Source organism: Tachysurus vachellii, chromosome 20, assembly GCF_030014155.1.
Source record: "Tachysurus vachellii isolate PV-2020 chromosome 20, HZAU_Pvac_v1, whole genome shotgun sequence".
NCBI lineage: Eukaryota > Metazoa > Chordata > Actinopteri > Siluriformes > Bagridae > Tachysurus > Tachysurus vachellii.
Genome location: NC_083479.1, coordinates 3374407 through 3387070, shown reverse-complemented (window position 1 = coordinate 3387070; position 12664 = coordinate 3374407). Strand labels below are relative to the sequence as shown.

Here is a 12664-nt window from a genome sequence, read left to right as displayed (position 1 = left end):
TGTTGTTTGCAACTACCTAGTTATTTAACCGTGATAAGTGACGTAGAGATTATATATATAATGAATGAATATTATACAGAGCTTTTTGAGTATCAGCTTAGGAAGAAAAAGGTCTGAGTTCCTCGTCCAGAGAGCCCTCGAGGAGCTTTTTGAGTGTACACCATGTGAGGTAACATCTCACTGCTGCTATTTGGTTTCTGAATGAGTCGATTCTAAAACACACACCATGTACAGAGATAAATGTCCTGAGTTGATGTTCTGGCAGAATCCTGCACAAAACCAAGTGCTTCACAGTGCTGTATCTGAATTAAATCTCGCCCTTCGTTCTCCATAATAACCGATAAATGAACTCTTAAAAGCGAGTGATGAGCACGCAGTCATCTCATCACCTCCTGCGGCGCTCTCCCGATGAGCACGCGCGACCCGTAATGCATCTCTCTAATGCAAACTCACGCGTTCGCTCACGTTAACGGCTTTATTTTTACGCGTCCGTGGGGGGGTAACTCGGCAAAACGAATCCGAGCCACGTTCTTATAAAGGAGCTTATAAGGAGCTTAATGCAGTGTAACACAGGCCTGCTTTGACTTGTAGTGGTGTCACTCCGGTGTTCATGTGGACACTGTGCAGCTGTGAGTAAGCAGTAAGGTTTGAAAAGCAAAAGTGACGCTTAAGAGTGGATGAGCTTTAGACCAGACGCTTAGCTATTCACCGTGTGGAGTGTCTAAGCATCCCGGTTACATCCCAGTGGACGTTCAGTTGATCCCAAAAACACTTTTCTTAGCTTGTGCTGTTTATTACAACGAACGAATCAACAAACGAATCGTTGTTCCACAGTTTTGAAATCATTCACGCAGCTGATCTACCGTTACACTGTTGTGAAAAAGAAATCTGAAGCACACACTTAACTTTTCACTGCTTGTTTTTAACATCTGTTTTTACGCACCGTGGGCAAGACTCAATTATTCAAAAAAAAAAAAAAAGGGTCTTTCGTGTTTTTAAGGAGCTTCTTCTCTGATCTTACAGAGATTAAGTAAAAAGACTGAAATCAAGGCATTACGAACTCAACATAATAGTAATCAGTGGATTTCGCCATCTAGAATTTTTTTAAATAAATTTTTAGGACAATATAATTGAAGTAATGAATTGCGAGCGAGAGAGAGAGAGAGAGAGAGAGAGAGAGAGTGTGTGTGTGTGTGTGTGTGTGTGTGTGTGTAATGACTGCACATTGTTATCAGAGACTACAGACACTGAAGAATGGAAGAGAGAACAACAAAGAGAGCACACGAGATGGAGAGAAAGAGCAGGAGCAAGAGAGCGGCGTCTTATTCAACAGGCACATTAGAGACATGTAAGAACGTGAGCCTGTCATACTTCATTAGTTTCTGGAAACAATAGAATTTAGTTGTGCACCGGGTTATTACTTTCTCTCACTTTGCGCTCTCTCTCTCTCTCTCTCTCTCTCTCTCTCTCTGGTGTTATGAGGAACAGCAGTGCAGATCGGACTGCTCTGGAAATGTCTATTAGCACAGTTCTTCTCCCATGTAATTACGGCTGGTAAATGACACACGCCTCTCGCTGACATGAGCTGTGTGTGTTTACACGTGTCGGGAGCCGTCAGCATGCAGCTGGAACACGAGTCGAACACCAGAAGCGTTTTGTCCTTTCTCGAACCCCAGCGGGCCGCGGCCTGTCCCGTCCTGCCTTGTACTTTTAATTAAAACCAGACATTTTACTCTGTACATTTAGAGTATTTAAGCATCTAGACCTCCTTTACACATCTTTAATGTTACTTTAATATTTGTTATTCTAATTAAGTTACTTCAATGAGAAATAAGTCATTGGTATGTGGATAGAATTCATTCAGCTTTATGTAAATTAAGCTGTGAGTCTTAATTCAAACCCGGCTTTAACCTTGTCTTATAAACTAAACCCTGCCCCATAACCCCTCTCTAACATGCCCTATAAACCCTCCCCCCACCCTAACTCCACCCCATAAGCTCTCTCCTTACGCAAACCCCTCCCAACACATACCATGACTCTGCCCATAAACCCTCCCCCCACCCTAACTCCACCCCTAAGCTCTCTCCTAATGCTAACCCCTCCCATCACATACCATGACTCCGCCCGTAAACCCTCCCCTCACCCTAACTCCACCCCATAAGCACTCTCCTAACGCTAACCCCTCCCAACACATACAATGACTCCGCCCATAAACCCTCCCCTCAGCCTAACTCCACCCCATAAGCCCTATCCTAACGCTAACCCCTCCCAACACATACCATAACACGCCCATAAACCCAACCCTAACTTGGACCCCTCCCCTAATCCTGCTCTCTAATCCATCCCCAACACAGAACCTCACCCCGTCCCCTAAAATTCCCTCCCAACCCTAACAAAACATTGCATTCTTTAACGTTTTTTTTTTTTTGCTGGGCATCGGCATGTTCCCCATCTTGTGATTTTCGCCTCTCATCTGCGTGTCTGACCTCGAACACGGATATTCCTCATGCCCCCGTGTGCTACTCATCATCCGCCTCCCACCGTGGACGGAGCTGAGCGTGATGATTGGATTAGCCGACATAAAGACCCTCTGCCTCTGGCTTGTAATTGTTATGGTGCACTTCAACAGTCATAGCTGTTTTTCTCAGGTCTCTGGTGCTCGTTGCCTCTCTATGCGCTTTAAAGAACTTGTTTTAAAGAAAATGGCTGCTGTGCTGTTTTTATACACAGCAGTCAGTCAGGAACAAGTGTTGAAAAATTTTGCTTGATTCTTGCCAGACTTGGTGCAAGCTTTGCTGCTAGCTAAACACACACACAAGGCATCGACAAACTCTGAACACCTTCCAGTCATTTTTTTTTCTAAATATGAATGAGGTGTACAACAGGGATGAGATGAAATGATAGTTATGAGTCTTTCCCTCTATTGATTGTTTACATTAAATGTGAAACGAAGACAAGTCAGACCTCACACACACAGTCAATGGCTAAGTTTAGTATTAGCAACACTGTATTGCTCACTTCAGGCGTTACAGCTAATCACCACATTTGGGAAAGAAATGTAAACTGCTGGTGAGATCTTTGTGACATGACGTAACGCTACTTTACCACACCAGAACCAGCGCATTGGAGCGTTCTTGAGAAAGTCTCACCTCTGTAGCGCAGCAGCAGTGATCCCGGTCTCGGCTGCTTCCGGCTGGTAAAGCAGATGGAGATCTGATTGCTGGAGCTTTTTAACACTAGCCCTCTCATCAGCCCTGACTTGTTGGCCAGGATGGAGGGCTCAAGGCCACCTAGGTCTTCCAGCACCACGTTCTCACCTTCCTCCAGCGTCACGTTCAGCACCTGCAGATGAAGAACATCATACAGAGAGAAAGCTCAGCAACCACGAAGATGAGGCTGAGAAAGCAGCTCGTATCATGGTGGCATCTTGGTGGAATATTTAGACAGAACGTAGAGCGTGCTCCTTCTCCTCTAGTGTTCTCAACAGCCACAATTCAGACTTCAGCTCGTCTCATTTCTATTACAACGTGATCGATTTCATGTCATTCATCATCCAAATCCATTAAAGTTTCAGCCTCTAGGAGGCGCATTACCACTTTTTTATTCTCCTAACTGATAAAGCTTTAGTCATACACTTCTTTTTCTTCCTTTATCTGTAATATTCTTTCTCCTGAAAAACCCTGAAATTTTTATTGAACTTTAATTCATCGTTTGGTTAAGGGCAGTAATGTGTTTGTTTATGGGAGCTTTCCGAGATGGCTAAAGGAATTTATTCAACAGGTCCAAATGTTTGTTTGCTTATTTATTTATTTTTTTGTGTTGGGAAAAAAAAATAGAAAAAGATACTTATTTACCTGAATTCCTCAAATATTAAAAAAAGGAAAAAAAAAAAACAGAATATCTTTAAAAATCTACCTCTTTATCTCTTTATTTCTATCTCTGCTTGTCTCATTTGTTTTCTGTACAGTAAAATGTGCTCCGTCAGGTGATGGATTGATGGTATCTTAGAAATTTATTTATTTATTTATTATTTTTTTTTACAACAATTAAATAGTAGATTATTTTTCACTTTTAATATTCATTTAATGCATTCACTAAATTTTCTACCTTACTGTACCAGTACTGGACAGATTAGTAGTCTGGGATTTAATAGATTTATTGGTTGTTACTGATGAGATAAGTAGGTTTTTACACCCAGAGAAAGTTTTGAGGACATAAACATCAACATTTCCATAAAACTCTAACATTTTGTATCCCAAAAGTCATTTCATATTTAAACTGAATCATGACTAAAAGTTCAGCGTCGTTTAACGAGAACACGTCAGGAAGAAAACACTCCTGCGCCGCAGAAAAAGGTCAGCGCTATAATTATTGCAGCGCTCAGTGCTGGGATCGAGGAGATTTGTAGCGAGGGAGTTCCATTAGCGAGTGGGATGTGGAGGCCTTGCTGAGGGCAGGACCCTCCTCTCTCAGGTAATGGAAGTGTCAGAGCGAGGGAACACAGCGAGGGAACACAGCGAGGGAACATGCTCAGCTACAACGAAGAGCTTAAACGAATCTGACCACACTGACGGAACCAGCCACCAGAGAACAGACCCACGTCGAGGAACCTCACGTCGTCTTACACTTCATAATAACGACAAGCAGAACAGTAATCGGAGAAAAGTCTCTTTTTTTTTTTTTCCAAAAAAAGCTGTCCAGAGTTTTTCTTATTTACAGCATGTTGTAGTGAAAGTACAGACTATAGAACATACTATACATTTTTTTTTGCTCTGGCTCCACCCTGACCACGCCCCCTGATCAATGGTTCCTCTTTATGGGTTCAATCTGCTTTCAAGTCTCCAAGCTGCCTCTTCTTGGATTAGCGTTCCAACACGTGGAGCTGCAAATGTTAGCATCGCAAATGTTTCAGCACGTGAACCAGGTTCATGGATGCGGATGTACACGGCTGGACGTTATACCGGATGGATGTGGATTTAGCTGTTGCCCCTCTCACAGCCGCACATTTTTTCAATTAGAATGAATAGAAAAAGAATCCTTGTACATGGTTAAATTAACATGGTGCCTATTTGCACATGGGTGAAGAAAAATCTGAATTAGCAAAATTGTTTAGGCTAGTCAGTGACCTTCAGCTACGTGACTAGTTATGTAGTCATTTAAAGACTAAAACACAAAAGGACCATCGCTTCAGCATGTTTGTTGGTCGTAGCTCGTGTTAAACTCCCCAAACTCTTTTTTTATTTATTTATTTATTTATTTATATATTTATATAAAAAACACACGTTTCCTGGTTAAAAAAAAAAAAAAAAAGTGCATTTTGGTTACGAATAAAAAGCGAGCGGGAGACAATACGAGAGAGGGAGAGAGTCAGCGAGAGGAAAAACACTGCGGCTCTTTATGTTCCGCTTCGTCATTGTGAGGAAAACCATTTGCTGATTATCTCACAGGCCACAACTGAATGCAAAACAAGTGCACTTCAATCTCGTCCTGCGTTCTTTCTCTCTCTCTCTCTCCCTTTCTCTGTCCTTCAGTGTTGTTATTCGATGCCGGCTGTTTCACGCTCGTATCCCAGCTTCGTATCCCAGCTGCATGTGTCTGAAGGACACCGGATGCTGGTTTCGACTCAGCAGCCTGCGCTCTGAAGATTACTTTAATAGAGAAGCAAAACAGGTCTAGTGCTCTAAATATAGATTAGTGCTCCAGAAGCTTCTCCAGGTCCATCTGCTGTGGCGCTGAAGTGTGAATTTAACCCTCTCTGGCCTACATTATTAGAGCCCGTGTAAGATTCAGACAGATGACGGTGTGACGCAAGCAAATTAAATTCAGAAGTCACGTCATGAGCAAAACCTCACAATCTATAGCCATTATATGTAGCTGGAGATACTCGAGATACTTAAAACACTTTTAGCTGTTAATGTGTGTGATTTAAACCTGAATTAGGAAAGGTTTAGTGTTGTGGTGTTTTTTTTTGGACTCCTGAACCAGACACCTTGTGAAACTTTCTGGGAAAAAAAGAAACTCCACCTCCAGTCTAATGATGGAGTGAGTTCACCACCAGCTCATTATAGCCACGTTCACACTGCAAGTCTTAATGCTCAAATCGGATATTTTGCTCAGATCTGATTTTTTTTGTTTGGCTGTTCACGTTACCTTTTAAAATGTGGCCTATATCAGATACCAGTGTGAACTGTTTGCTGTTTCGAACTGACCCGCATGCGCAAACGAACAATAACAATGACGTCACACGCAGCACGCCGTTGCGCTAAAAAGTTGGCGAGGTTATGGAGGAAGTATTGTATCATCTGGTGCAAGCAAACATATCATATAATGCTATAATGTGATGTATTCAATGCAAACATTATGAGCTGGTTCACGTAACCACTTTATTTAACACACACGTTACCAGTCACGTTTTCGCCGGTGCAAAAAAAAAAAATTGTGACGAATGTCTGTAGATTGACGTAAAAGTCGCATCAAATCCGCCTTGGCTGTTCACACTGCGGCCACATTGAAAAAAATCAGATTTGGGTCTGATTCAGGACCACATATGGAAGTGATTTGAGTGTTCACACTACTCCTGAAGAAGTCTGACCTGGTCACTTGACCCCAAAAAAATCGGATTTGGGCCACTTTTACCTGCAGTGTGAACGTGGCCTATGTTCCAAAGCAACAGTATCTTTTGGTTTTTTGTTGTTTTGTTTTTTTGTTCCTTCTCAGATCAAGAATCTGTTGTTCAGTATAAACCCGTCAAAAAACATTCGATCGCATTTACTTCAGCTCGCTTTGTCGTATACCCGAAAGATCCGAAAAGTTCACGAGACACGTAATCCCGGACCAAACTTTAAATATAACGCCGTGTAGAAATGTGGTTATATTTTGGAGCACAGTAAAGGCAATGTATATTTCTGACTGCTGAAACAAATCCCTGACAGGGAGAGGGGGAAAAATAAACAAACAAACAGTGCACCGTCTGTTCGAATCGTATTAATGAACCGGGTCTGTGTCCCACCGTGCAGGGTTGCCATGTTTCCTGTATAATATCCACATGTTTCACATACTGCACATCAGAAATGCGCATGCAGCACTTTTAACAGACAAATACAAAGAAGAAAACATACATTTATGACAAACTATCTGGTGTTTCTCCAGTGTCATGATTTAAAGGAAACGGTCCATGTATTTTTGAGAGTTCCCCACCGACAGAACATGTGACAGACACAAGGGAAGGTAACCAACAGTAACCTTTTGGTTACTTTCACACTCCTGGTGCATCTCAGAAGCAAGACCCTGAATAAAGGAAAACACAAACTTTCAGCTTTCTAGCTTGCGCTGTATTTTAGCAGCTCGACACGCTCCAGTAGCAGCAGAAAACACATTTTTTTTTTTTTTTTTTGCGAATTGTCTGGTTTTGTCTGCAAGAGCTAGGAATTTTGATGCTTTAATAGTTTTAATGTTTGAAGTAAAAAGCTACAGAAGCGCTGAACTGCATATATAAATAAGATAGTGTCTCAACAATGATGCATTAAGTCGAGATAACGAGAAACTAAGTGGGGAAAAAAGAGACACTGGGTGGTACTGGCGAGACACTGGGTGGTACTGGCGAGACACTGGGTCTTATTGGCGAGACACTGGGTCTTATTGGCGAGACACTGGGTCTTATTGGCGAGACACTGGGTGGTATTGGCGAGACACTGGGTCTTATTGGCGAGACACTGGGTCTTATTGGCGAGACACTGGGTCTTATTGGCGAGACACTGGGTGGTGATGGCGAGACACTGGGTCTTAATGGCGAGACACTGAGTGGTAATGGCGAGACACTAGGTCTTAATGGCGAGACACTGGGTCTTAATGGCGAGACACTAGGTCTTAATGGCGAGACACTGGGTGGTAATGGCGAGACACTGGGTTGAAATAACTTTGCATTTTGCAGACTTTGACTTAAAATTGCAGTGCCTAACATGTTTGTTGGTTGCCCCTGCTGTCTTATCGCTCTCCTTCAGAATAATGAATGTAACACAAGGACAGGACGTGTCTGCAGACATGTCTCAGAAGTCCAGACCAGAAGCACAGAACACAATCTTATTGCGGAGAACCTCGGATGGCTCTGTGTCTCCAGGGGAACACACTGCGACTTAAACAAAGCCGTGTTTTGTCACCCGGGTGTGATGAGAAGCTCAACTGAAATCTGCTGCTCTCTGTGCACAGCTGCGGCACAGTGTAACAGGAAGCACCAAGAAAGTGCTGAGGGAGCTGCGCAGAGGCCACTGTTATTTTCGCCTCGGTGTCCACATTCAATTACGGAAGGGTTATAGGCTTTAGATGCTGCTCCCGGGGGGCAAATCTGTGACATGGGGAGCTGTGTGTGATACAGTAGCGGTGTGAGGTGAATCTTAAGCGTGTGGGTTTCTATGCTGAAATGTTAGCCGTATGATCGCTACGGAACATGGCTGCATAAATCACTGTTCAAAATAGACAGGAGGAGGGAAAAAAGTGTACCAGGAGACAAATAGAAAGAGCCTTCTGCTGTCCTTGTCTGCTGTATTTGCCTCCCTGTAAGCAAGATGAGTCGGTATCGAACGTCCCATCTAACACACACAGCACCGACACATGCACCGAAGGACAGGACGAGTCCCCGCAGGCCTGTCATCTGTCACACACTCCACAACCTGTCAGCACAAGCCTGGGACAGCTGTCCTCTTCTCAATTATTAAGAATCATAACCATGCTAGCCTGAACGTGCGGCGCTCCTGTTGATGAATGTCAGCCGGAAAACACCGAGGGGACCACCTGCAGAGCGCCGAGCACAAACACGGGCGTTATTGATGGATCAGGATACGGACCGAACCCATAGGCTTTGCTCTTTAATGAGACCGCAGGAAAAAAAAAACTACGGTGGGACACGGGATTAGACCAGTGTAGGAGGACTTTGCTCAAGGCCTCATTCTGAGTACACAAATTTCCACAAATTTGTTGTTAAATCTTTGAAGCATATTTTATCGTTACTAGTCCCTACATCCTTCACAAACAGCTACTCGAGTTTTTCTAACTAGGATTTCAGTATTAATTAAATAGCTCCAGATTTTCTCTACATGAAAACAAATGTGCTCGGGTGCGACAGAGATTCACGCTGAGGTTAAAGGAAACGAACGATGTGATCGAGATACCGGAAATACGTCCTCGAATAAGAATTCAATTAAAATCCGTCCGTGGCTGCCGGTAAAGAGGAGCGGGCGGGGGCCGACACGTGTCCTTCAGACGTTGTCTCGACAAGTGAAAGGATTTTAATGAACACTCGACACTGCTGACTTTGGTTAAGAATTTAAAAAGCAGCAGGATGATAGCGCTGAGGTAAAAGAAGTCTGGGGAGGAAAAGGAAGTACAGATACAACTGTGGGTTGTGTGTATATTTGTGTAGTATGACACACAGCGTGTTCAGTGGAGTGTGTGTGTGTGTGTGTGTGTGTGTGTGTGTGTGTGTGTGTGTGTGTGTGATCTATATTGAGAAACATCGGGGCTTAGACCGAGACTTTCCTCCTGTCAGTGATATGCGGATAATGACTAGAGCAGTGTGTGTGTCAGTGGCTTAGTATAGTGCGTAGGGGTGAAGGCGAAGTCTTATCATGGCACACAGATACAGATTGCTACACTGCCGTGGACCTGTGTGTGTGTGTGTGTGTGTGTATGTGTGTGCACGCTTCTTCTTCACTTCAGGGCAGAGGCTGGCTATCTGTCCGCCGTTCCACCAATTTGAGTTTCTGATAATGTGAAATGCTTTATCATGCCTCGCTGGTCAGCTTGGTCAACCGGTCAGCTTGTCGAACAATCCTGCAAACGTGTTCGGAGAGAGACGAGGATTTGCTCCTTCTATAATACATGACCTCACCGAGAACGCTCTCGTGTCCCATTTCATCTCGTTAGCAACACTGTATATTCTTGTTTTATTTCTTTGCACAGTGTTTGTCACGTGTCATCATGCGCTGCTCTCATCACCTTTAGCCTGTAGGTTCACAGATCGTGTTTACGCTTCTAATCTTGACGTCGTTCATTTTGTTTCATATTAAAATGCCTGGCACCTTACATCCGCCTCCACCACCTCCCTCCACTTTTCTGCCACAGTAGATATTTTATTAAGCCGTGTAGTTTATCTGAAATATGCACATAATTTGTTGAAGGACACTTTACCTGCATGAATATTTGTGAATGTAATATCACCGGGAAACTAACGGCCCCCAATCATGAACCTGCTTGTTTTTAATTGAATATTCACTGGTGAACTAAAGGCTAACACAGCCAAGGCTTCATTTGCCATATGCTTGAGAATAAACAAACCTTTAAAGTAAATATTCCACCGTTCTAACGTTCAGAAGGCCAGGCAGACGCTGGGCAGATAATTTACTCCACAGCACTCTTCAATCCTGTTCTGCTTACGGTGTACTTTCTGATTGTCAGGCTACAGCCTACAGTACATCCTCACACTGTAGGAGAAAAAGTAACACCTACAGAACACTATAGGAAAACTTTTCTTCCCCTTAGACTTGCTGAATCTGTTTGAGTGACTGTAGTGTTGCCTACAGTGTGTCTATATATATTTACAGAGCAGTGGTTCTTTCCTGTCGAGGTTTTTTCCCGCTGCTCCTCCATACAATGAAGCGGTATGACGCCGTTACGGGTGTCGCTGAAGCGCAAACCCAAATTTTCAATCAGATCGTCAGACAGTTGATGGCTACACTAGAAATTGCAGATGGTTCTGATTTGTGACATCGGTGTGGAAAAAGCTCAAAAGACCCGGTAGCTGGAACAAGCAGATTATTAATACAGATTATCTTACATTTACGTTTATAGCATTTAGCAGAACACCAAATTCAGTAGTACAACACCTTGGCTACTAAGCTACCACATCCCTTCATCTATTTCTTTGTAGCTGCTCAAAAAAAAGCTACCTGTTAGAGTTATAGATAATGTTCCTAAAGTTGTTTGTTTCCAAGCGTACATACTAATGCCGTTAATTAGCGAACTAGCAGCATGTTTTACGTCACGTTACATAATGGACCACACATTAGAGCAAAGATTTTTACAGTGTCCAAATGCTCGATGGATATACGACAGGAAACCATCGTAACCATGGCGGTAGTAAAGGCGGTCTCTAAGGAAACAGCTGCCTTCATGTATCAATTGTGATTTTTGACAGTCACAACGGGAAGGGTGCACTAGCGCCTCGCGTTTATCCCTGGCCGTCTGCACACCGTTTATCCTGCTACCCAGGCAACTCACCTGATTTACGTCCCTGCTGCTTGATCCGAGCTTGACGGTGAATACAATGCTGCAGGCTGGGAGGGAAAAACTGAGTGGGGCAAAATGAACTTCCACTCACTTGTAACCCTGTTTATCTCATCTGAACATTTGTGTCCCTTCATCTGACTTCCGTTATCAGCCTGCGTGTTATTCAGAACCAAAAAAAAAATCTGAGCAAGGGGCAAGCAACACTTATTGTCCTCTTCATACCTGGTGTGCGTTTTACACATTTCCACTACACATAATAAAATGGCTGAGCTGTACTCGGTTGTGTGAGTTAGAAGTGCTGATGAGTACAAATCCAGTTTGGAGAGAAGCTCTCATCTAGATGGTACTTTAAGGGCCAGGGGAGTGATGATTAATATGATTTATTCATGCACTGCCTCATGATACAAAGGCATGGCATGCTTAATGCTCAGGAATTCCTTTCATCCAGCGCATTTCTCCCAACGGCACAAATATTTTCCCAAACCAGGACTTGCTCTTGTGCATCCCAAATCTCGTTCACGAAACATGAATTATGAAGCAAGATAGATTCCTATCATTCGAATAAAGGAGCTGGATCCCAACTAGCCGCTTGTGAATTTGCTCCGGGGTTTAGCTTCGCATTCATTTGAATATATGCATATTTTGAAGCCGAGCCATCTGCTTTTCACCTCTTCATCACGTCTGGTGGTGCCCTTGCCGCCATCCTTCTCCGATGGGAAATAATGTCTCCTCTCGATTTCTCCTTTATGATGCCTAGCTGGGCCGAGGAGCAATTAATGTCACCTGAAAGCAATTCTCGGGGTGGGAGGACGCCACGGGAAAAACTCATTTCAGCTTCGGTGGCAGGACTCCGGAAAGCTCATCAGGATCAGACGGCCCTCCTTTATGTCCTGTCAGTGTGCTGGAGGGCTCTAGCATCAATGCTTCTCTCCATCACTCTCAAGGTTTATTACAACTCTGTGTGCTTCTCTCAGGCTCTGGTAATCCTTTCCGTGGGCTCGTTCCATTAAGTCACCAATCAAAATCCTGGAACATGGTTCAGCAAAATACATAATTCACAAGCAGACGGAAAGATGTTGATTGATAAGCCGAGGGAAAACGGCGAAGGGGGAGATACGGTGCATAGTTTGATGACAGAAAGCACTGTTGGAAGGAAACTTTTAGCCTGCTTGGTTATACTGCATCAACGGTTTCCCAGGTACAGACTTTGTTCAGATCTTATCGTTACATTCGCTGACCTTTTATCGGTTATACCAACCATGTAGGTACACAATTACTGACTGTTCTCCATTAGCTTCCCTCCGTACCAGAGAAATTCAATTTAAAATTAGTAACAGTCCAGTTGCTCACAAGGCTTTGGATAAGCAAATAACGTCTCCCTATC

The 12664-nt window shown here is 43.5% G+C and overlaps 1 protein-coding gene across 2 annotated transcripts in view; it reads right to left on the bottom strand.

The window, feature by feature from the left end:
- Positions 1-12664, bottom strand: part of sez6a (seizure related 6 homolog a) — a 93899-nt gene that overhangs the window by 29772 nt on the left and 51463 nt on the right. For both annotated transcript variants that reach the window (XR_009650077.1, XM_060895203.1), the window contains exon 4: positions 3150-3342. Coding sequence is in view for 1 of the 2 variants with exons in the window: in XM_060895203.1 (XP_060751186.1) it covers positions 3150-3342 (193 nt within the window). In the remaining variant the exon portion in view is untranslated. The remainder of the gene's footprint in view (positions 1-3149; positions 3343-12664) is intronic.